Source organism: Lissotriton vulgaris, chromosome 1_1, assembly GCF_964263255.1.
Source record: "Lissotriton vulgaris chromosome 1_1, aLisVul1.2, whole genome shotgun sequence".
NCBI classification, from domain to species: Eukaryota; Metazoa; Chordata; class Amphibia; order Caudata; family Salamandridae; genus Lissotriton; species Lissotriton vulgaris.
The window spans coordinates 460,120,304-460,146,143 of NC_141685.1; the positions used below are offsets into that span (position 1 = coordinate 460,120,304).

The 25,840-nt window shown below is 45.6% G+C and overlaps 1 protein-coding gene across 1 annotated transcript in view; it reads left to right on the top strand.

Annotated features, from left to right (window-relative positions):
• The window catches only part of LEPR (leptin receptor), a 422,515-nt gene that overhangs the window by 232,822 nt on the left and 163,853 nt on the right, over window positions 1–25,840 (top strand). Inside the window, exon 6 of the mRNA XM_086925355.1 lies at window positions 9,629–9,828. Coding sequence (XP_086781481.1) covers window positions 9,629–9,828 — 200 coding nt within the window. The remainder of the gene's footprint in view (window positions 1–9,628; window positions 9,829–25,840) is intronic.

The following is a 25,840-nucleotide window of genomic DNA, read 5'->3' on the forward strand; positions in this document are numbered from 1 at the left end:
AAAACTGTGAAGTTGCTGCGAGGAGCGGTGGACCTTCTCTGGAGCTAACAGCTCACCTGTGGGGGCTCTGTGAACTTCTGCCTGTTTCCCCTTCTCACCGCTGGAACCGCGGCTCTGTCTGCGTTCGCTTCCCGACTCCCGCCGCTGAGCCCTGTGAGGCTGCTGCAGTGTTGTGGGAGAGCTTGGGCTGGTGGGGACTACGGGTCCCAGAGAGCATTGCGGCCGGAAGCCGCACACCGCGTAGGAGTGCCAGGAGGCGCATAAATTACACCCTCATTACCCGCGTCGCGGGAGTGCGCCGGGAGAAGCCCGGGACAAGTGCGGGACCGTCTGTGGCCGTCCGTGGCAGGACGAGGCAGTGACTTTGGTTCCGGGACTCCTGAAGTAGCTCGTATTGGACTTGGTAATTGAGCCCACCACCTACTCATTTTTATATTGGGACTGTAATTGTCTACTTTTTTTCACCTGCTTTCCTGTTTGTCAGTCTCCAGGATTGCATTTCTTTTAACAGTATTAGGGAATATTGTTTTGTTTCTCATCAAGGCTTTTCGGATTTTTATTTTTATAGCCTGTTGTAAGTATTTTGAGAGAGCCAATCATGTCTAAAGGTAATAATGGGAACACCCGTCCTGCTTTAGCTACCCTTAACAATTACCTTGTAAAAGTGGTAGACAAAATTAACAAAGAACGCCGACTATCATTGGGTCGGGGGAGCCCTTCTGTTCCATTACCTAGTTCACCCAAGTCACCTACCTCTTTAGTGGATGTTAGTTGTAACCTGGAGTTTCCTGTACTTCCAATCACGGCTACTCCTGTAGAATTAGAGCCCAACTTGGTCACGCCTGAGGCTCCTCATGATCTATCAGTATCATGCTCACCGGCGCCAAGAGCCCAAAGAGTATTAAGATCAGGGAGGAGTTTTGGTAGGATAACCCTACCAAAACGGGGGGGAACCATAACAAAAAAAGATCTGACCCATTATCCAACTGTGCTGTTAGTGACCCAGCAACAGTAATTCATAATTCTCAAGTTAAATTAGTTCCCGAGCAGTTGGAGCTCTTGATTAGCATTATAGATGCAAAGTTTGATAAAATTATTAAACCTTTAATGGACAAACTTGACACTATTTCAGGGGAAGTAAAGAGGTTGGGAGGCCTTCTGAGTTCACATACAGGGACCAAGGTCAGCCTAGAAGCAGTTAAAAGGGTTCATGGATCTATGACAGAGACACCAAAGATACCCAATGGGGGATCATGCCCAGTTACTGTAGCTGTATCCAACCCTGTGCCTACGGTGTGTTTAAATACTCCTACTAATATAGTTCCAGTGGATAAGCCAGGGCTAATTAAAGAAAAGACTAAGCAATATCGTTATTCGCGGCCCGACTTACCACCAGACAGTGTACCGTATGTGGCAGTTTTAACTAATGTCTCACCAGTTAGGGAGACGGGCCTCATAGTAATTCGGAAACACATGAATCTTTGAAGAATAAAACTGTGGCTTGGCTTAACCGAGAGTAAATGTAAATGTAAATGTTTTTGTACTTGTATAGCGCACAGCTACCCGCAGTGGGTTTCCCGGCGCTTGTACGAATACCGCAAGGGAACCCTTCCTGGCTTTCCCTGTGAAGTGTCCACTCCTGGGCACCCCCATGGTGCAGACCAGGCATCCCTCGCGTTGTGGGGGCCGTTGTGGAGACTAAGCAAGCTATTGCCCAGAGTTGCAGCGTGGGACCCATGATCAGAATAGGCACTGAGGCGAGAATATCCAGTCAGGGGAATTAATGAGCCCAAGACCCGCCGGGGCAGGAATCGAACCCTGGTCCCTGGCCAGAGCTCTGCATCGAGGTCTGCCTGCTCTAACCATTGAGCCACACTTCTCCATAAGTGCGGTTTCCCAGTAGCTTTGTCTGATCAGATTCTATCCACTACAAGAACTAATTGGATTGGGAATTCACGTAAAAATATTAGTGGTGATTGCGTAATTGTAAATTTAAAAACCTACATCTTGCTACCACTTCTTTGATCAGAGCCACCTCTCGCCCACCGAACGACCAGGGAATTTCACTCAGACCCTTGGGGTTTTTCTATAGACATTTAATTGTTCAGCCTACTAATGGCCTTGGGAGGGGTAGAAGTAGTGCCCCTAGTGTGTCTAGAGGTTTTGAGGTGGTAACATCTAACCATTACCAATCTCTGAGTGGTTTAGACTCCAATGATTGACTGGATCCTGACCAGGCTCTCTCTCTGACTGAAGTAGAAACTGTACATTGTGGAGTAGAGACAGAAGGAAATACTACAGGGCTCCCTGCCATCGTAAGTGTGCACCATGATTGTCACATGATAAACAGCTCTGTGGGTGAATCCGATGGGTGTAGTGGGGGGTTGCCTGTAGTAGATAGGCTAAGTGTAACCCTCCCCAATACAAATGCTACACTGTATAATCATTGTTTAAGTTCAACCATTATTATCCCTGATGTAATTATTCAAATACCCACTGGGCCCCCCGAGCTGTTTTATTGCCAGTTGGAACATTGCGGGTTTAGCGTCCAAAGACGATTGCCTGGGGTGGTCAGAATTTGTTGACCTTTTTGATATTATCTGTTCCAGGAAACTTGGTGTCAAAATTTTACTGGTTACAACGGTTTTGCTTCTTACCAGTTACCCGCTACGGCATCTACTTATGGTAGAGCCAAGGGAGGGCTTATGGTTTTGATTTCTATTAAACTCTTCATAATCGTTAAAAAACATGTATTAGTGGGGGCCCATTCTCAGATTTTATGGCTCTCTCAGGAGGATGGTAGAAATATCCTTTAAATTAATTTTTATAATAACATTTTTGACAGCACCAGGTACCTGGCGGTCAATGCTTTACAGAGTGCCCTGGTTGACATCATAGCAGGTTTGAATGTTGTTTTTGAATTTATTTTGGTGGGGGATTTTAATATCGCTGTTTGTCCCCTCTCCGATCAAAGTACGTGTGGGGTCACCAATTGGTTTGGGGATGCGGATCTCCATTTCCCTCACAATAAGTATGGGAATCCCTAAATGATCTCCTAGCGGCACATGATATGGAAATATTGGCTAATGAGAAGAACGATTTAGGTGAGAGCATTCCCAATTTTTCAGGTAGGGGGGCAAATACTGTTATTGATTTTATATGTATGTCATCTAACCTTATTCCCTGGAGTTTGGCCCCTAGGGTCGTGGATATCATGCTTAGCGACCATAATTGTGTTATCATTGAGGCCACTCTCTGGAAAGAAAAACCTGTATCTGATTTGGGCTCTATTGTTAACATGGAACCACATAGACCTAATGGCACAAGGCTAAGATGGAATGGGGATAAAGCTGAAATGACGTCTGATTCAATTATAAATAGCTGCTTATCAGAAATTACTGCGATCTTTGAGCATGCTGACGTCACTGCCGATCCTATCTGACATTTTATTAGAATTAATTCCACCATAGACAAAAAGTTTACTAAATCAGCTGAGCGTAAGTCCGACCAACGAAGGGGATGGTTCGACCATGCATGCACAATTGCGCTAAAAGAGCTTAAAGAGGCACTGGCAGCCAAACCTAGAGTTAGGAGTCAGGTGTCCCAGCTTAGATTAAATTATAAGACAATAGTAAAGCAAAGGAAGACAGAGTTACAGTATGAGGCCTGGGATAAATTTACACAGGCTGCAGAGACGAAAAACGGTACAATATTTTGGGCCACTGTTAATTGTCCGTTTCTTAAAGATGAGAAGGTACCCGAATTAACATCTAAAGTCAATATGGAAACATGTATTTCTCATTTTTCTACTATTTTTGATTCGGACAAAGCCTTAGGTAATGGAAAGGTCTGTTGGCCCATTGTCCCTTTGGACATTACCATCACTGAGGTTTTAGATAGCATCGGCGCTAGCAAAGGGGGAAAGGCTCAGGGTCCTGATGGGGTGCCCATTTACGTTTATAAGATAGTCCCTGAGGTATGGGGACCAATGTTGGCAAAAGTTTTTAATGCAGCTGTTTGTTATGGGGTACCCCCAACCTGGGAGGAATCAATCATAATACCCATATTTAAGAAAGGAGATCGGGGGGATGGGAAGAACTACCGTCCCATTTCCCTGTTAGATTCCTCTGTGAAAATTATGAGCCAGGTCCTTTTGGTTAGGCTGCAAGAATGGGCAGAAACCAACGGTATCCTGGCAAATTGCCAGTACGGGTTTAGAAAAGGGCGTGGGACGATTGAGCAATGCTTAAATCTCAAACTTTTGATCGGGAAATACACCCAGGCCAAGAAGGGCTCTATTTATCTCTGCTTTGCAGATTTGAATAGTGCCTTTGAAATGGTGGACCATGCAATTATTTGGGCCAAATTGATCGAAATGGGGGCCCCTGAGGGTATTGTCTTTTTTTGGCCCGACTTTATTCAAACTACGTACCAGCGTACGATATGGCTCTAGTGGGGAGTGTACCACCAAATTTAAGATCGGACGGGGTATAAGGCAGGGGTGTGTTCTCGCATCCTTGCTCTTTACCCTTTTTATCAATGAAGTGGACACTGTTCTACAGACAGTAGTGGCAGACGCTCCTAGAGTTAATGATATCAACGTCCCGGTATTACTCTATGCGGACGATGCTGTGCTATTGTCCAGGACCCCGATAGGCCTTCAACGCTTGATGGATGGGTTTTCACAGTTTATCAAAAGTAGAAAACTAGTGATCAATAAAACTAAAACCTATACCATGGAGTGTGGGCTGGGGCAGAGTAAGCCCCACTCTTATTATATAGACGGACATAGGGTCCAACAAGTTGACCATTTTTGCTATCTTAGCATTACATTCTCCAAGAATTGCAGCTGGGCCAGTGAGCATAAGAATGTAAGGGCTAAGATCGTGAGGAGTGCCAATGGGGTCTTTACCTTTGCCACCAAATTAGGGCACACACGGATAAGAGACATGCTTAAGATCTTTCAGTCAAGATGTCTCTCCATTGCCCTCTATGGAGCAGGGGTTTGGGGTTTTGCCCCGGCTGGGAGCCTACAGGTGGAGGAGAATGTCTTTTTAAAAATACTTTTGTGTCTGCCCAAATCTGCCACTAATGACCTAGTCCATAGAGAACTCGGAATTCAATATTTAAATGATCTGATTCTCATAGGACCACTACTGTTGTGGCGTTCAATTTGGCTGAAAGAAGAGACATCCCTAAACAGAGCCATCATTAACGATTGTCTCACTGTTGATAACCATTTAAAGATCCCATGGATTAAATATATTATCAACAGCTTTCAGGAGATCTATGGCCTTAATATTAATACTGCCAGATATGGGGCCTCAAACATATCTAAGTCTGAAATGAAGAACATCTTTTTGAACTGTAAATCAGAGAGGCGGACCCATAAAATGGCAATTTATCCACCTGTGTGTTTTACAGTAGTATGAATGAAACAGTGGGCTATCAACCATAATTGACCCAAGTGACCAGAGTTTCTCACCAGTTTGTTCTAACAAGAATAAGGATGGGGATTGTGCATAATTTGGTTGCTTTCCCTTCCCTGAACAAGCACCCTGCTGGTCCTTGCCAGTGTGACAATATCTCAGCACAAAGCACCATGCACTTTCTTTTGCTGTGTCAATTGTATGGGAACTTCCGCAAAGCTTTTTTAAAACCTATTTTTGTCAAGTTTGGTGTCAGGACAGTGCATGACTCTATGAAATTGCTTTTTAACTTGCACCATCTTGATGTTTGTTTTGTTACTGCTACTTTCCTACTTAAAGCGATTAATGTTAGGGAAAGTATGAGTTTTTAAATATTTATTCTGTCCTCGCCTGTATATTATGTTTCGTTTAAACATTGGCTGTCTAATTGTAAATATAATTATATTGTAATTGTAATTGGAATGTCATCTATTATATGTGTGCTTTTATGGACATTGTTTTTTGCTCCGAATAAAGCCTTATGAAATGAAATGAATAGGATAAGTTGTTACCATACTGTTGTAAACTACCACATTAACTATGGACCAATGTGTCACATGGCCCATTGTTGTCTTCACTAACTTAGCATGAGGACTTTGCAGCTTGCCTGCTGCTTTGCGCACGTTACTACATGACTTTATTTTTTGCAATATTTTCTATGGCTGCTTTCACATGAGAACTCATCGCTGTGTTCACTTTCTGCATGTTCCTGGGATTTTGAATGAACATTATGTGCAAGGTCGAACAATAATGTCCCTTGTTATTTTGTTCTGGCCAGGCCTTAGCCCTTAGACAAAACATACTAATGCAGCTGTTGTTTGGACAATGTACTTTGATTTTTAGCGAGATACACAAATAGGTGACACACACTTGGAGAGGGACCTTACAAGGGAAAATAGCAAGGCAGCACCTATGATGTAGATCTACCATCTGTAGGCTAAGGTATGGGGTTTGCTGACAAAGTCCAGAGATTTTCTAATATATAATAATAATATTGCTCCGCAGAAAGGAGAGACAGGTTAGGCTCTATTGTCTTTCCCTGATGAGATCTCCCTTCATGATTTATGGATTAGCTGCTATGCTTACTATATTTGTACTGTGCATTTTCCTGCTTGTTGCGGCAGGTATACTGCATGTTCGGGGCACGTTAGTTAAAATAAATATTGTAAACAGATTTCTGTCTCTGTCTGATCCTATTGTGGACAAGTACAAGAGTGCAAGCGAAAGGGTGTGTCTTATTACCGTGATTCCTGGGAGATCTGGGAGTGTTGTGTTGGGGTGTCTAATCATTTGTTTCTCTGTGAGTGAGTAGGAGAGCAAGTGAGACACTACAGCTAGTTGGTCGTGGGTACTACGGTGGTAGGAAGACTCAGTCCCTATGCACCCAGGTCCTATAATCCTGTGTACAGTTCTGTATTAGTGCAGAATCCCTGCAACAAATGATTATCAATATACAAAGTGTGATAGCGGGTGAACAGCACATGTCACAATAATGGAAGATTCAGACTTGTTAGAAGTGGGTTTCCTGGTTGGCTGATATATGCACCCAGGCTAGGAGCTAGATACACACTAAGTTTACCTGTGCTCACCCTCTGGTAGTTTGTTACAGAGCAGGCAGGCTTATCTACAAAGGCGAAGCGTAAAGTATTTGTGCAACACACATACAGTAACACAAAGAATACTCCACAAAAAAACTCCACACAGGTTTAGAAAAATAGAGAATATTTATCGGAGCACAATGAGACCACAATGACAAAACTCCAATCAGCAGAAGTTGAGATATGAATTTATAAAGATGAACCCAAAAATAATGCTTAAAAGTTACTAGTGGGTAAAAGGTAACTTGAGGTCATGAGGGACCGGTGCAAATCCAAAGTTGAGGCTGACCGAATTTGACGGCAGGGCAGCTACAGGACCCTGACAGGTCCGGCTGAAGAAATACCTCAGATGGAGCTTTTGTCAACGCCGAGAGTCTACTGCGTTGTCTCACAGCTGCGCAAAGGGGGTCCTGCGTTATCTAAGAGCTCTGCTGAAGATAATGCAATGTGTCATCGCTGAGCAGCACAGAACATCATCGTTGAGACGCGCAGGCTGTAGAACCACACTCAACGGGTAGCGACTGTGCCGACCTTGAATGGAGATTCAGCGTAATTTCTCACGCAGTCAATGCAATGCATTTGTTTTATTATGAAAACCGCTGCAGACCCCATGTCTGAGGCCTAGAGCTTGGAGGGGGCACCTCAGGCAAGGCAGAATAAAGCAACACCAGCAGAATTGTAGGAAGTCTTTTGTGTCCCTGAGACTTCAGAAGAATATGAGTCAAGTCAACAAGCCCTTGGAAGGCAGAGTCCTTCCAGGAGAGTAAGGGAGCAGCAGGCAGCAGGGCAACACGCAGAAAAGTAGTCCTTCTAAAAAAGCAGTCCAGTCCAGTCCAGTCCTGTAAGCAGCACAGCAGTCCTTCTGACAGAGGTTCAGTTCAAGATCCAGAAGTGTCTGACTTTATGGGGTCAGACACCCAGTACTGATAACTAAACGTGCCTTTGATGTTGGGGGTGACTTCAAACGAACTCTTTGAAATGAACAAGGATCCCTTTTCAATCCAGTCCTGTCTGCCAGGCTACCCATGGGGGAAAATCAGTTGTGTGTGGACAGGACACTACCTATTGAAGTGTAAGTGTCAGCCCCTCCCATTCTTCCCTGCCCAGGAAGACCCATTTGAATGCAGATGAGCCTCACCTTCCTGTGTTTGTGGCTGTCTAGAGAGAATGCACAAAGAGTAGCTGTCACACAACCTAGATGTGTATTGGAGATAGGATGTCAGGCACAAAGAGCAGTAAGAACAGAGAAAAGTCCACTTTCTCAAAGTGGAATTTCTAAAACAGAAATGTTAAATCCAACTTTGCCAATAAGGAGGATTTATCAGCAAAAATTAGACAAAAGGCAAGAGGTTGGGGGAAAGACCACCCTAAGGAAGAAAGGTGTAACAAGACTCAAGCAAACAAAGGAAAACCTATGGCAGGCGTTGTTTCTTTGTGTTCACAAAGACCAGCATTGAGGTTCATCCCTCTACCCATGGAGGTCAGATCCCTGATAAGTGCAACGGACATAAGTACAAAAAATAGAGAGGGTACGTCCCCTTACCAGAGACCATTGCCATTTCGCATGCAGGGCAAATTATATGTGACATTTTAGTCGACTGAAAACGAACCCAGGATTCTGATGAGGCTGGTGTGATGTTTGACGCAGGAATAGATTAGTTGTGGATTAATGTACGTATGGTGCACTTTAAGCTTATAAATTGCACCAATAGGAGTATACAGATGTTTCAGCCTCTAATAGGGAATTGTCCAATCTTTATTTGCTTAACCTTTACAAAGAGGACTGACTCATGTTGCCCATCTCTCCAGTGACACCACCAGGTATACCTTTCATCTTTTAGTGTTCTTTCCATTTGTCTATTTCTAGAATACTTCTTCTTTGCATTTTTGTTTTTTTGTTTTGCTTTCATTGCAGAATTGAGCCAAATATTTTACAAATATTTTGAAAGTCAGTGAAAATGTTAACTCCAAAAAGAAATGAGTACTGTAATGGGGCCACTAACTTTGCAATAGCCTAGAGTTGTGAATACCTTTCTATTTTCTTGAACAGATAGGCTCACTTTTGGTCATTTTAATTTATCGAAGATGTTTCAAACCCCTGAAATATTCAAAACAACGTCTATTTAGAGAGAAAATAACACCTTCTAACAAAGTACCAGAGGTGCTTGATTTATCCAAATAAAGATATGCTTATATTTTTCTTCTTTCTGTATTGCCTAAATTAAATTAAATGCTTTATTTAGGTTATTCAGGCTCCCCTGTAATATGGCTGTGACGATCTAGTTTTTCAGGGCTTGGTGGATGAGTTCTTACGCTGTTCAAAAAACTTTCTTGCAAACATTTTATGTACTCTTGCAAACTTCTCTATACCTGATTAATTCCATCTATTTACCGCAGTAATGTGTGTGCTCTAAATCAAAAGTCAAAATGCTAAACTCTAAGATACAAATGTTTTTGCTTTATTATAAATAATATATGTCAACCTAAAATAACTTTTTCACTCTTTAAATTCAAGGTGTTCAATTGTAAATTAAAATCACCCGCATTTCCTTTCTTTTGAAGGAGCAGCATCTATTGTTCTGAACAACCGAGCATTCAAAATACTTCGGACTCCGAAGATTGCTGGCTGCGAAGTGATGATGTCTATGAATGTATCTTTAAACCCATCTATCCTGTATGTGCATACACAATGTGGATAGACATCACGCATCCCTTGGGATCTCTTGCATCAGCACCAATCTGTGTCATGCCGAGGGATGTAGGTAGGTGCACGATGGAGAAGCAACATTTTATCCTGCAGTGTTCTTAACTTAATAGGCAAAAAGCGACAAACAGTGGTTCTAATACTTTAACAAGATCGATTTTATTATACATACATTACCCCCAGGTCCCTCCGTCCTCGACACCTTCATCACAAAAGAGATTTGCATATCTCCGACAGAAAAAAAGAAAGAAGGAATGCTGGACCTACCACCCCTCCTCCCCCGCCGGGAGTACAAAAGGGTACATGTCCCAGCATTCGCTCTGTTCTTTTTTTCTGTCATTCTGACAGGAACGATTGGAGCGCGAGGAGCTGGAAGATGCTCCCGCGCTGGACTTACGTTTTTGGATTCTTCGTGGATCTTTGGCCTCTCCTCCCCTGCCGGGCTTGGGGGGAGTGGCAGGGGCTGTTCTTTTACGCTTCTTTGGCCCGCGTGGGTGTCTGCACCGCGTGGGCTTGGCGCTTGCCCGATGGCCGCCCCTCCTGGTCTGCCGGGCTTACTGGGGGGCGTGGCCTCCTGTGAGGTTCTGGATTGGCAGGTGGCTGCTGTTGCCTTCCGGTTTACGCTGCCTGACTTCAGTCCTGGAGGCGGTCAGGCGCTGCTGTCCCGGCGTTTTTCTCCACAGTTTAAAACTCGGGGCAGTGGTAAGTACCGCATAGCGGTTTTTGCTGTTTATTGCTGCTGTTTGCTTCTTCTTTCGTGCTGTGGGTTTTTTTGTGCCTTTGTGGAGATGGGCAAATGTTCGAAGAAGAGGCGCCATAGGGAGAGTCTTCTTCCTCTTCATCCAGTTCCTCTAGTTCTCCTTCTCCTGCCAGGTCCCGGCACCATGGTGGGGGTGACGATGCGCGCTTGAAGTACTTGATTCGGGAGACCATCACTGAGATGGGTGCTGGCAGGGCTCGCAGTAAGGGGGAAGTTTCTGCTCCTGTGTCCTCTGATTCCTCTGGTGATGAGTCTGCGGTGGCCGGTGACTCTGACCTCAAGGGGAAGTATATTGACAAGGACGCTCTTCCTGAGATTTTGCAGCATGTCAAGGAGAACATGGGTTTCACGGATGTGGCGACTCCCAGTACGTCTGGTGGTTCTTTGCTGTGGCAATTTCAGAGTTCTGCCACAGTGGATGTCCCAGTGCATCCTTTTATTAACCCTTTCCATGCTCATGACGAGCTCAGCTCGTCATGATGCACGGTTGAGCTGTGCTGATGACGAGCTGAGCTCGTCATGATCAATGGACCTGACGATAAGTCAGCATAGGAGGGGAAAACACCTAGCAGCCAAGGTGTTAAGGATGTTCTGAAGAGTGAGTAGGCTGATCAGGATCGTATTCTGGTTCCACGGTTTATGGCCCGCCTTTACCCCCTGCAGGATATGGCTACGGAGCTCCCGGATTCGAGCCCCATTGACTCCTTTGTGGCGAGTTTGGTGGGTCGCACTTCCTTGTCGGAGGACGCTGTGCTGAAGGATCCAGTGGACAAGAAGGCCAACGGGGCTCTCAGGAAGGTGTATTCTGGCTCCCATCTAGCCTTGAGGGCTGGTGTATATGGTACTTATGTGTCGCTGTCACTGCTATCTGACATTAAGTCCCTCTATCAGTCGATGGATGATGCCACGGACTGTTCTGCTCTTCTTGGGCAGATTGAGCATCAGGTGGAGCTCCTTTCTGACGTCTATTTTGACGTTGTGCGTGCGGCTGCCCTCTCTGGCGGGGCTTGTGTGGCGGCTCGTCGCAGTCTTGTGCTGAAAGACTGGAAGACGGACTCTGCGCAGAAGGCTTGTGCTTTGCGTTTGCCCTTCCAGGGTTCTATGCTGTTTGGGAGGGAGTTGGAAGACAAGTTGCACAAACTGTTTAAGGAAAAGAAGCACTCTTCTTCTTTTAAATCTTCTCTTGCTGCTCCTGCTCCCTTTAAGCCTAAGCCTTTCTTCCGCCCTACCTCTCGTAGGCAGTTTCGGAAGGGCCAGGGAAGGTTTGCTTCTGGTCGGGGTCGGGATTGGGATCGTAAGGCTAGGTCCCCTCCTCCTGCTAAGCCTCGTTCCTGACTCTTTGGCTGTGGTTCCTGGGTTGGTGGGAGGAGGGCGGCTGCACTTCTTCCTGGATGCCTGGGTTCAGTCCTGTTCCGGTCCCCCTTCAGACTCCGGTGTCCGCCCGACTCCCTGGCCTGCTTGCCGGTCCATAAGTGGTCATCTCTCTCAAGGGGTGGAGGCTCTTCTTCTGAAGGGGGTCATTCAGGAGGTCCCTCCGGTAGAGGTGGGATCGGGCTTTTATTCCCTGATATTTCTTGTGCCCAAGGTTACGGGGGTTACCGCCTGGTTCTGGATTTGAGAGTTATGAACCGGTGGGTTCTAAAGATTCCCTTTCACATGGAAACTCTGCAGCGGGTGATTCCTTTGTTGCTTCCGGGTCACTTCATGAGTACCCTGTATTTGCAGGATGCCTACATAATCCAGGGCGTGGATGCTCTGTCGGTTCCTTGGTCGTCTCACCTGCTTTATGCCTTTCCTCCCCTGGCTCTGATCCCTCGGTTTCTGTCCCGCCTGTGTCTGGAGTCTCAGGATGTGATTGTGGTCCTGCCATTTTGGCCTCGGAGGTCTTGGTTTCCGACGTTTCGTCTGTTGGCGGTCCGGGGCCCTTGGTTTCTCCCTCTGTCCCCTTCTCCCCTGCGTTCGTCCCCGTCCCTGTCTCTTCTCCGGTTGCGGCTGTCGGTGTGGAGGTTGAGAGGCAGGGGTGGCGGCGACGTGGCTTCCCTGAGCATTTAGCTGTGGCTCTTCAGGGTTCCCATAGGCCTTCTACCCTCCGGTCTTATGATCGTCATTGGGGTAATTTCTCTCGGTGGTGTGCGGGGCTGGACCTTTCCCCTTTGTTGTGTCCCTTACAGGCTGCGCTTCAGTTTTTGTGGGATGGTTTCGAGAAGGGTTGGGCTGTGTCCACTTTGCGTGCGCAGTGGGCGGCTGTGAGGGCGTTCCGTTCCCCATGGGGTACCCTGTCGGATGATGAGGACTTGGTTTCTCGTCTTCTGTGTGGTTTTTCCTTTTCTCGTCCTGTGTCCAGGCCTTCTTTTCCTTTGTGGGATTTGCCTTTGGTCCTTCGGGTTTTGCTTGATCCTCCATTTGAGCCCTTGTCAGGCGTGGACTTGAAGTTTGTCACCTTGAAGGTTGTGTTTCTGGTGGCCATCACCTCTGCTCGGCGCCTTGGTAAGTTGGTGTCCTTGATGGAGCGTGAGTCCTTCTTGTCCTTTTCGGAGGGTGGGGTGGTGCTTCGCCTTGATTCTTCCTTCATTCCTAAGGTCGCTTCTCAGTTTCACCGGTCCCAGGAGTTGGTCTTGCCTGCTTTGGGCCCTGGTTTTGATTCCCCGGGGTCCTTGTTGGTCCTTGCTGGATGTGTGCAGGGCTCTGCGTGTGTATCTGGAGCGCACTTCTGATTTTCGTGTTTCTGATTCCCTTTTTGTCTCCTTTGGGGCTGCTTCCCGTGGGCGTAAGGCTTCCTCTGTCTCCATTGGCCACTGGCTGAAACAGGTGATTTCTTTGGCCTACTCTCTTTCTGGTTCCCCTCCTCCAGTGGGTGTCCAGGGTCGTTCTACCAGAGGGGTGGCGGCGTCTTGGGCTGAGGTCCGGGGAGTTCCTCTTTCTGAGATTTGTAGGGCGGCCACTTGGGCTTCTCCAAATACTTTCATCCGGCATTATCGCCTTCCCAATTTGCTAGGTAAGGAGGGCGGTTTTGCTTTGGAGGTGTTGGGTTGTGTTCGCCCTTGATTTCTGTGTTCTACAATAAATCTCTGGGTTTTCTATGCTGTCCTGGTGGTTTGTTGTGCTTTTTTCTTGAGGATGAATGCTGGGTTGCTGCTTTGGTATGTCTCTTTTGTGATGAAGGTGTCGAGGACGGAGGGACCTGGGGGTAATGTCCTATGACGTATGGTAATCTTCATTACTCCGGGTCCCGTAGTCCTCGACACCTTCATGACTTCCCTCCCTCCCTCCCTTTGTGCCGGCCTTCATCTTGGCTTGGTATTTCAGATGGAATGCTGGGACATGTACCCTTTTGTACTCCCGGCGGGAGGGGGAGTGGGGGTAGGTTCAGCATTCCTTTTTTCTTTTTCTCTGTCGGAGATATGTAAATCTCTTTTGTGATGAAGGCGTCGAGGACTACGGGACCCGGAGTAATGAAGATTACCATACGTAATAGGACATTTGCTCATATGTATTTGATGAATGTGATATTTCCCTTTAAACATGTTGCATATAGTAATTCGTTTTCATATATCGATGCAATTTGGTCAGTTAATGGCCTCCCAGAAATGTAACCCAATGCCTTTGCTTTTTATCATATTCGAGCAGTTTTACTGAAAAGTGATTTAGTTATGTTGACAGTGTAATATATTATATGTCAGAGATGGGTAAGCGACAAGCAGCAAATCTCGTGGTTGATTCTGTAATCAGATAGTGTTTATTTTCTATTTGATGCTCTCAACTGAAAAAGCCTTTTAACATGTATTCATAAACTAGATATTTTCTTTAAATATGAAGTTATTGGCATTATATTCTGCCGACATGCCGCAATTTTAGAAATTTCGGGCGCTTTCTGGACTCTGAAGATAAAAGCAAAAGCAATCAATATTACGGACAACAATTATAATTTAGGATCAGTGGGCCCGATTCACAGAACTAACTTAAGACAAAATCCTAAACTTACTACTTTTGGTATTCACAGAAGTTAGGATTTTGTCTTAAGACAGACTTAAGACAGACTTAAGACAAAATCCTAACTTAATTCTGTCTTAAGTCTGTCTTAAGACAAACTTAAGACAAAATCCTAACTTCTGTGAATACCAAAAGTAGTAAGTTTAGGATTTAGTCTTAAGTTAGTTCTGTGAATCAGGCCCAATATATTTCCGATCTGCAGTAACCCACTTTTATGTCACCTCAATACCTTTGATCAAGGGTTCTTTCATATACACTGTTCCAAGGACAGTGTGAACTAGATTGGCAAAAAGACGTGTTGGACAACGCAAGAGCAAACCCCAGCTGCAGTGCGTTGTGCCAACACCTCAACTTTGTGTTACAGCAGATCTACTTAGCATTGTATGCCGATGTTGACACCAGACGTGCTTGAGCAAACACTGTCACTGTGTACAGCGCAAAGAAATGCACGTGCTAAATAGAAAACTGTCATGATTCAAAATATAAAATAAAAACAGGAACTCGCCAAAAGTTTGGAAGTGAGGCTTCTGATAGAGACACCACCCACGGAAGTGTCCAGGATAAAAATTGGCACAGTCTGGGTGGGAACCAGGAGAGTAAAGACCATTCGGGGACCAAGACGAAGAATCCATTGATTCGACGGAACGAATACTGCCATTCACTGATCTACATTGCTGAGGTGAATAAACAAAAACAAACATTTTTGGTAATTGTAAAAATTGCACCTAGCAACAGCACTGCACCGGGGAATGACTGACTGGGAAAAAGTCAATGCGATGGCACTTACAAACAAGCATTGGCAAAGTGAATAGGTCTCACCTATGCAAGAGGTATTGACTTTGCCAATATGTTTTAGCTATGTTGTACACCAGAGTGGCTACTGTTCAGCATGGCTAAAAGTTAGTGCATAAATAAAAGTTTTGTGGGGGAGAGTGGAGTGTTATGGGGTGGCATAAAGAGTCTTAGAGTGGCGTGGAGTGGTGCAGCATTGAGTAAAGTTGAGTGGTATAGAGATTGCAGTGAAGTGGAGTGTCATGGAGTGGCGAAGAGTGCAGTGGAGTGTCGGGGAGGGAGTATGGTGTCGCAGAGTTGAAGGGCATACAGTGGAGTAGAGTGTTGTAGCATTGCGTGGCATAGAGGAGTAAAATTTTATCAGAGTGAAGTAGAGTGTTGTTGAGTGAAGTGGCATGGAGTGGCATAGAGCAGAGTGGAGTGGCGTAGATGGTGTTGCGTAGAGTGGAGTAGATTGTTGCAGAGTAGAGTGGTGTAGAGTAAAGTGGCGTAGAATAAAGTGCTGCACAGTAGAGTGGAGTGGTGCAGGATAGAGGGCAGCAGCATAGGTTGTCGTGATGCAGAGTAGAGTGGAACAGAAGAGTGGAGCAGAATGTAGTGATGTGGAGTGCATTAGGATAGAGTAGCATAATTTGGAGTGGTGTAGAGTGCAGTGGCATAGAGTGCAGTGGCAGAGAGTGCAATGTTTCAGGGTAGACTGTTGTAGAGTGCGGTGGTGTACAGTGGAGTGCTGTAGAGTGCATTGACATAGACTGCAGTGGAGGAGAGTGGTGCAGAGTAGAATGGCTTAGAAAGCAGTGGCACAGAGTACAGTGGTGCAGAGTAGAACAGAGTAGCATAGAGTGCAGTGATGTAAAGCACAATGGTGTGGAGTGAAGGGGTGGGCAGTACTCACATAGTTTCACTCATGGAATTCCGCAGAGTTACCTAAAAACTCTGCGAGATTCCGCTGAGTTCTGTTAGTGGCAGAGATCAGTATGTTGCACTGCTAGCACTGATCTTTAGCACGGGAGCTTGTACAGCGCTGTAAAATCAGCACAAACTGCACCCTACAGCATGCCAGAGGGCGCTGCTTCTTTCTGCGTCTTGAGTAGATTTTGTACTCAAATGGCAGCTTTCCCAGCGCAAGCAGCAGCTTTCTCAATAGAAGGGGTAGCCACCTTATATGACCACCTGAGCTGAGAAGTGTAGCACTCGATTTTCTTTCTCAAGCTCGCAAACTTAATGTTGGTGAGCCACGGGCCAAAGACTCCAGCGCATACAGAACGCTTCGGCACGACTCATCCTGGACATCCCTCGTCACAGCTGCATCTCTGCCCATCTGAAAGACCTGCACTGGCTCCCCGTCAGCAAGAGGATTACGTTCAGACTCCTCACCCACACACACAAGGCTCTCCATGACATGGGCCCGAAATACCTCAACAGCTGACTCACATTCTACACACCCACCGGCCAGCTCCGATCCGCCAGCCTCGCCCTCGCTTCCGTCCAACGAATCCGCAAAACCATCGCCGAAGGAAGATCCTTCTCCTACCTGGCGGCCAAGACATGGAACTCCCTCCCCACCCACCTACGGCTGACCCAGGACCATCTCTCCTCCAGGAAACAACTCTAGACCTGGCTGTTTGAGCAGTAGCTACTCCCCCCCTCCCAGCGCATTGAGACCCTAGTGGGTGAGTAGCGTGCTCTATAAATTTACTGATTGATTGATTGATTGACGGGCAAGAATAAACACCTCCTCACTGCAGTTAGCAGAGTATTTCCAGAACTCTACTCTCCAATCTGTGGGTGGAGTGGGCACAACTCCTCGAACTCTGCCAGAAGAAATTTGTTTTCCTCACATCCCTAGTAGGGTGCAGTGGCATAGAGTGTTGCAGAGTAAAAAATAGTGGTGTAGAGTGCAATGGTGCAGAGTAGATTTGAGTAGAGTGCATTGGCATAGAGTGCATTGGCTTGAAATAAAGTGGTGTAAAGTACATTGGCATAGAGTGAAGTGGTTAGAGTACAGTGCAGTGGTGTAGAGTAGTGCAGAGTAGAGTGGTGCAGAGAGGGGTGGTGCAGCTTAGACTGCAGAGGCACAGAGTGGAGTGGGGCAGAGTGCAGTAGCGCAGAGTTGAGCGAAGCAGCGTAGAGTGGAGTGGTGCACAGTAGACTGGAGTGGTGCACAGTAGAGGGGAGTGGTGTAGGGTAGAGTGAAGTGGCATAGAATGCATTAGCGTAAAGTGAAGTGGTGGAAAGTTGATTCTTTTAGAGTAGAGTGAAGTGGCATAGAGTAAAGTGGTGCAGGGTAGAGTAGAGTGGTGAAGTGTAGAGTGCAGTGGCATAGAGTAGTGGTGTAGAGTGCACTGGCAGAGTCGAGTGGAGTGGCCTAGACTGGTGTGGTGTACCGTGCAGTGCAGAAGAGTGAACTGGTGCATAGTAGAGCGGTATTGAGTGCATTGACATAGAGTAGAGTGGTGCAGAGTAGAGTAGAGAGGCGCAAGGTGAAGTGACATTGAGTGCAGTGTCATAGAGTGCAATGGTGCACAGTAGATTAGAGTGGCGTAGAGTGGATTGGCGTAGAGTACAGTGGCATAGAATGGAGTGGCATAGAGTGCAGTTGAGTTGTGTAGAGTAGAGTGGTGCAGAGTAGAGTGCAGTGGCATAACGGGCAGTGGCACAGAGTAAAGAGGCATAAATAGCAGTTGTGTAGAGTAAGTGTTGTATAGTCCATTGATGTAGAGTGCAGTGGTGTAGAGTAGAGTGGTGCAGATGGAAATGTTATAGAGAGCAATGGCATAGAGTACATTGGTGCAGAGTAAAGTATAGTGGGTACAGTGGTGCAGTGGTGTAGAATGTACTCACTTTTTAGTAAATTGGTGTGGAGTACATAGGCAGAGAGAGCAGTGGCGTACAGTAGACAGATGCAGAGAAGAGTAGAGTGGAGTGGCGGAGGAAAGATTGCATTAGCATAGACTAGATTGTTTCAGAGTGGAGTGAAGTGGCATAGCATGCAGTGGCCTATAGTAGATTGTGTTAGAGTGCAGTGTCATAGAGTGGAGCAATGCCTAATAGAGTGGTGTAGAGTGTAGTGGTGCACAGTGCATTAGCACAGAGTGCAGTAGATTGTCGTAGATTAGAGTGGTGCAGATTAGAGTGCAGTGGCACAGAGCAGAGTGGCAATAAATTCAGCATTGCAGAGTAGAGTGGCATAGAGTGAAGTGGAGTGTAGTGGAGTGGGGTAGAGTAGGATGGAATCTTGCAGAGTAGAGTATCATAGAGTGTAGTGGCATGGAGTGCATTGGGGTATAGTGGCATAGAGTAGAGTGGTGTAGAGTGCAGTGGAATAGAGTGCAGTGCAGTAGAGTGCATTGGTTCTGAGTAAAGTGGTGTAGCATGCATAGACATAGAGTGCAGTGGTTTGAGTAGAGTTCAGCGGCTTAGAGTAGAGGGGCCAAGAGTGGAGTGGTGCAGCATAGATTGCAGTGACGTAGAGTGCAGTGGTGTAGAGTAGAGGGGAGTGGTGCAGAGTGTTGTAGGGCAGAGTGGAGTGACACTGAGTGCAGTGGTATAGAGTAGATTGTTTCAAGGTAAAGTGGAGTGGTGTAGAGTGGAGTGGTGCAGAGTATGGTGGAGAGGTGTAGAGTATAGTAGCAGAGAGTGGAGTGGTGCATAGTAGAGTATAGTGGGGTAGAGTGCATTGGCATAGAGTAGAGTGGCATATAGTGAAGTGTTGTAGAGTGTAGTGGTGCCATGTAGAATGCAGTGGCACAGTATGGAGTGGTGCAGAGTAGAGTGGAGTGGGGTAAAGTGGAGTATGCATAGTGTGGTAGCACACTGCCATGACAGACAACACATCATCAATTAAAATGACCATCACATTTGCAGTGCTATACAGTTTTACTGATAAAAGTATACAGAGCACAAACGATAATATGTGGAAATGTCTGCACCTAGTATATTGATTTGTTTTGATCATATTAAAATATTTGTTTCCACCACACTTCCAAATTACCCAAAAATGTGCTTCATTTGTGCTTCCCTAATTCTTATGTATTCTGAAATATCGGCTCAGTTCATTTACAGGCGTTTAATTTTGTTGTGTGCTAGAAAACAAAATACCATTGCACAGCCTTTCTTGTGCACACTCCAGTAGCCAACATGATTGTCATATACATCCTCTCAATTTGAGGTCAAAGAAAAAACAGTAAACACCATGCTCCCTGGAAGACAGAGCCTGACATTGGACCTCTGTCTCTGAATGCACAGCAAATGTGACAAGATAAGAACAAGATTTCAAGGCCTGTTTACAGGAAGGCAGCACTCAGAAGGATATTGTAAATAGGGTATGGGCCACAGAAGAGACACACTCAAGCTGGACCACCTAAAACAAATGAAGCAAGCAAATAAAAAGCAAACAAATGTGAGTCACCAACCACAATCCCAATGGTAGGTAATGGGTGGAATGCATTCCCAGGGAAGATTTCTGAATGTCCAAAAGATGTCCTTACCAAAACAGAAAGCACCTGAGCTGTCTGGTCGGCTTTAATCTAAACAGTACTGTAGTGGAAACAACAGATGTGGCATGATATGAAGCGTGAGACAAAGGAGGAGTTACTGGGAATAGAACATTGGCATGGGCAAGCAGGTAGGGGACTGGATAACAAGAAAGTTCTCACTGTAAGTGGGGAAAAGGTGGAATCTGCAATTGCATCATACATGGATATTGAAACTGAAGGAGCAGACACAGCCAACATGAAGAATGAACTAACATCAGGTAACTGCAGGGACTACAGCAGTTCATGACAGAGACCAAATCCTTAACCTTTCCAAAATACAATGCATGCCTAGAGCAGGGTAGTACAATGATTTCTAAATATATCCAGGTATTTAGTAACTGAGTGTATATTCTTCTTTAATTACTAAATCATAAACAGATTTAATAATTATCAAGAAATAACCTCCAGGTGATATGCCAAACCATTGCCCTTATAGCAACTATTTTCAAATAAAATGTTTCCTGGAAGGATACCATTCCGTCGGGTGTACCTCCAGTGCTTGCTGCTCAGTAATTCACTCTGACATTCATTTCAGTATCCTCTGGTTAGTGATTTAGCGCCTCTTTCCATTCTCCTTTCTCCGCAATAACCATGCTATAGTTCAGAAGGTGAATGTGCAATGCAGATGCCTTTAAAAATTGAATCTTGTCATGGTTGCTGTGTGTTCAAAGATTTCAAATGTCACACTATGTCTTCTGGCCAAATTGCTCCCTTATTATTTTAGCATTTTAGATTGGTCTTTACTTTTCTTTCTCTGACTGCCAAGTGAGAGGAATTTTCATAGTGAACTATCTGACAATCTTGCTGCGGTACAGAGTGTGCAAAAGGAAAGGCTGTCAGCTTTTTCTAACACACAGCAACATTTAAATACCTGTAAATTAACTTCAGAAATATTCCAAAATATATCAGTAGTTAGGAAAGCATAAGTAAAGCACAATTGTTTTGTAGTTGTAAAGTGTGAGGTAAACAAAGATTTTACAAGGATGAAAGTTAAAAATAAATCAAGACACAAACTCTATTTCTACACATTATCATTTTTGTGCAATATCGTTGTATCAGCAAAAACTCATATCAATGCTAATTTTGTGGCCATTTCAATAGAAACCATACTTTCTGTAAATAGCAAAGTGCTCCCACACCATTTTTTTGTAATATATTCTCAACAGAGCCCTCCTAAACACATATCACACTATTACTACTCTACTGAATGGGTGTGGCTTGTTTACTATATTCGGTTTTTTTTTAAACACTTGGATTTTTCACATTCCCTATTACTATTCCTTCTGTGATGTAACACATGTGGCAGCACCACTGTTCTGAAAACTGTTCTAGCACCATTGAATTTATGCCTAGTAATAAGAGTACTCCCACATGCCTACATGAGGAGATACAACACATACAACCCAAAATACGGCCATAGAGGTTTTACAACTAACTTGACCAGTATGTTTTAGGTGTAAATTTGCCAAATGTAGTTCTACATGGTGTAGATGGAGATCTTCATTAATAATGTCTGGCACTACCAGTTGAAAAGAATAGGGAAACAGGTTCCACATGAGGAAAATAATACACACCTGTCACATTTTTCTACTGGGAGAACATACATACCGCATTAGTCTACTCTCAATACCAGAGTCTCAGAATATTTTAGGCCTATAACTGCCCACAGTGTTTTCAGTGTCACACTGGGTGAATTGGCAAAATTTTCATGGTTAGTTTCATCATGCATTTAATTTTCCTTTATTTCTCTCATAGTTGTAGGCCTAAAGACTGTAACTATAACCATGTTCCATCTGGAGCAAAGTGTGTGCACTGACAAAGATGGGTGAGGCTACCACTCACTAATAACACACTATCAAGGAAGCCCTGAGGTATAGGGCCTCCATATATATTTCTTTGGCCCTGATGAAGGCCATAGACCTGTAGGCACCGTTCCAGGATGACACATGTTGACCTGACCACTAGGTGTTATGGACCAGTGACTCATCCACTAACACCACTTTTGATTTTAGATTTATCCCTATCCTACTCTTTTCCCCAAATAAAGGTTCACCTAAAGGATAGGAGATCATTTTAATTCACTCACCACTGCCAACATCCAGACAGCGTACCTCCTGGTGGAGGTTTTGATGTGACTTGTAGAAGGGGACATTCAAGTGACAGGACCCCATGTTGACTTTATCCACCAAACCACCCTAAGCAGATATTTCTAACACCGCAGTCGGTGAACGTGTGGTTGAGGGTCTCCGAGACAAAAAGGTCTGAGACTCTGGTATTGAGACTAATGTAGTTCATTCCCGCCTTTCTGATAGATAACCAGTACCTCTTGGAAGCTGAATGAACTTCTGCTTCTTCCTCCCTGCATTTTTTAAATCTATACTAGCACATGAATAACACCCCACCATGGGCACTGCCCTCTTCCCCATGTGTTGTGACACTTTGGGATCAAGACATTAGCTACAGTTGAGTGTGTTTCCTTGTGTGTAGTCGTGTATGTGCTTGGAAATTGTAATGTGTATGTTGTGTCTTTGAATGTGTGATAAGTATTTTAATAACTTATATTTTTTAAATCCATTAACCAGTCACATAATTGTATATTTTCATGTTTATGCATCTGGTATTTTACATATACATAATGTGATTTGTATACAGTTATGTGACAATTTGTTGCATAGATTTTAATTTATTTATTTTAGTTTGTGATATTAGTTTTACATTTTAATAATAATATTTCAATATGTTTCTGCAATGTTTACTTTTCTACAGCTATATGGCCATTGCTTATATCACTAATATTTCTATTATTTTTATATTTGTTTTACATTTGTACAATGTAATGTATGCAATGTATTATATGACTATTATTCCTTTGAGTATCTTTATTTTTCCTAGATGTTGAGGTATGTGCTAGTAGTCGTATTACCTACCCCCATTGATTTTTTTGCAGTACCTGTGAGTGGCCATGTGAGTTGTGTGACTTACTCAAGACTTGTTGGAGTGGATTTCAGCTAGCTTTGTCCTGAAACACTAATGCAGTAGATGTGGGGGTAACTTTAGTGACTTGAAACTGATTTATACTTTACTAGGTAAACATTTGTTTTACATTTTCTTCCTGTGCCTCTCCTTTATTCCTCCTGTTTAGTAATAGATAGTCCCAATTTTCTCACCACTCCCCCTTGCCACTCCCACATTTGCACCTATAACATAGGACCATATTTGCAGAGCTCTGTGCACTCGTGGCTGAGATGTTCACACATAAGAGTAAGGCATAGACCCAAATTTGTACCTAAGTGAATTCCATTTGTGAGAATCGGAAGTAGTCCAATTGTACTACTTCACATAATCATAAATGCTTTTTTTGTATAGGGCCTCTGGTGTTTTTGCATTATCTGCCTGATGTTGGGTGTAATGACCACAGCCCCATCTACAATTACAGGTAAGGTACAAGTGCACTGCAACAATTGAAATATATACCACAAATGAAATCAATATCAGCAAAAGAGATGGTGAGAAAGCAGATTTGAAAATTGATCTTCTATGTCAGTTTTATGAAGGGTAGGCAGTAGTGTTCTTATTAAGTCTGGGCGGTGAACTCTGCTCCGCTCATGAAGTTTGCGGAGATTTCCGCACTCCAGATCTCGCTGAGTTCCCAAAAACTCCTTCACTAGCATTCGTCAAAGTCAAGTCCACGACCACGGCAAAGTGAGCTAAAGAACAATGATGGATTCAACCCAGATCTGTGACTGGCCACTCATTTTTCCCTCGTTTCTGTGCCCCTTTGGCCTTCTGTTCCACTCGTTTTTTGGGCCCTTTTGCCTTCTGTGCCACTCGTTTTTCTCTCTATGTTGTGACCCTTTTTCCTTCTGTTACCTTCGTTGTCCCTCACCGCCATCGCCGCTGCGTCCCCTGTGGCCCGCCCCCCTGACTGCCCACTACCCATTCTCAGTCCCCGCCTCCCAGCTGCTCCTCTCTCCCACCTCCCCATATAGGCCGGCCGCTGCGCGGTGAGGAGAGCGACGATTGACCCCACCAGGTTGGTCGCTCCCCCTCCCTACAGCACCGCCTGTGTCTCCCTGCCCCAGCTGCCGCTACTGAGGAAGTTTGAGGCCCTCCTCCACCTGCAGGCTACCACCTGCGCCTCATCCCTGGTGGCCAGTGGTAGGCCATAGGTAGGTTTGTTCATCCTCCGCTTTATTGGTTTTATTGTATTGACTGTATTTCATTGATGTGTCTGTGACTGCTGTTGTCTGTCTTCCCCCGCTGCCTGTATGTGGTTCGTGCCCCTTTTTCTTCCCTCTGTTCCCCTTGCTGTCCCTGTGCTCTCTCTGCCCGGTCTTTCCTTCTGTACCGCTTGCTGCACCCGTATCTCTGCTTGGTTTCCCCTTCTGTTCCCCTCGCTTCCCCCGTGCCTCTCTGCCCGTTCTGCCTTCTGTTCTTAGCTACCCATGTATTTCTGTGTTCTGTATTTTTCCTCTGTGCGACTAGTTTTTCTGGTATTTCTGTGCCCTTCTGCCTTCTGTGCCACTCGTTTTTCCCTCGTTTTTGTGCCCCTTTTGCCTTCTGTTCCACTCGTTTTTTGTGCCCTCTTGCCTTCTGTGCCACTTGTTTTTCCCTTGTTTTTGTGCCCCTTTTGCCTTCTGTTCCACTCGTTTTTTGTGCCCTTCTGCCCTCGGTTCCACTCGTTTTTTAGTGCCCTTCTGTCCTCTGTGCCACTTGTTTTTCCCTCATTTCTTAGCCCTTTTTGCCTTCTGTTCCACTCGTTTTTCATGCCCTTTGCCTTCTGTGCCACTCATTTTTCCCTCGATTTTGTGCTCCTTTTTCCTTCTGTTACCTTTGTTGTCTCTCACCGCCCTCACCGCTGCATCCCCTGCGGCACCGCCCCCCTGACGGCCCACTGCCTATTCGCTGCCCCCACCTCCCAGCTGCTCCTCCCATCTCCCCATATATGCCGGCCGCTGTGCGGCCGCACCGCTGGCTCACTGAAGGCGTGCCTAAGGCAAGCCCATCTGCACCCGTCCGTGCCTGGAACACGCCCAGCGCCAGAACCCCAGACCCCGCATCCGCTACGACGACCGCCGTCACTATGACACCAGCACTCTGCACGCTCTCAACTCCGGACAGATCCACACCTGATTCAAGTCCACCCCGAAACGCACACACGGCCCCTTCACCTGTCGGAACTGCAGCTACACCAGCCTCAAATCCGGCGAAACAACCGACGAGAAAGACCCAAACCACCTCGATGCATACTACTGAACACCCGCTCCGTACGCAAGCATGCCGTGTAACTCTGGGACCTGCTCGACACAACATCCCCGGACGTCGCCTTCCTGACAGAGACCTGGTTTAACGACTCCTCCGCACCCGACATTGCCATAGCCATCCCAGATGGCTACAAGATCACCCGCAGAGAATGCACCAACGGAGTCGGAGATGGAATCACCATCGTCCACAATAACAGCATCAGGGTCTTGACTATCACTAACGATGCACTCAGCACAGCCGAACCCATGCATTTCCAGATCCACACAGACCCTAACTCCACCCTCAGAGGCACCCTTGTCTACCGACTCCCGCCCCCGCCTCCATTTCAGCGACTCCATCGCCGGCTTGATCAGCATGCACGCCCTGACCTCCACTGACTAAGTCCTCCTGAACTTTCAACTTGAGAATAACAGCAACAACAACTCCACAACCCTGATCGATAACCTCGCCAACCTCAGACTGAAGCAACTCGTCAGAATGCCCATCCACTCCGTCGGCCACACGCTCGACCCCGTCTTCTCCTCAATCTCACACGTCTCCGTCAGCCACAACACCAAACTCCTCTGGACCGACCACTGCTGCATTCACTTCGCCTTCCAGAAGCCCACCACACACCACTGCACCCAATAGATCCCCCGCCGCTGCTGGAGCAAAATCACCGAAGACCTACTACACGCAAACCTCGCTCTCAGCCCACCCACCGAATCCTCCAACACCGACGACAC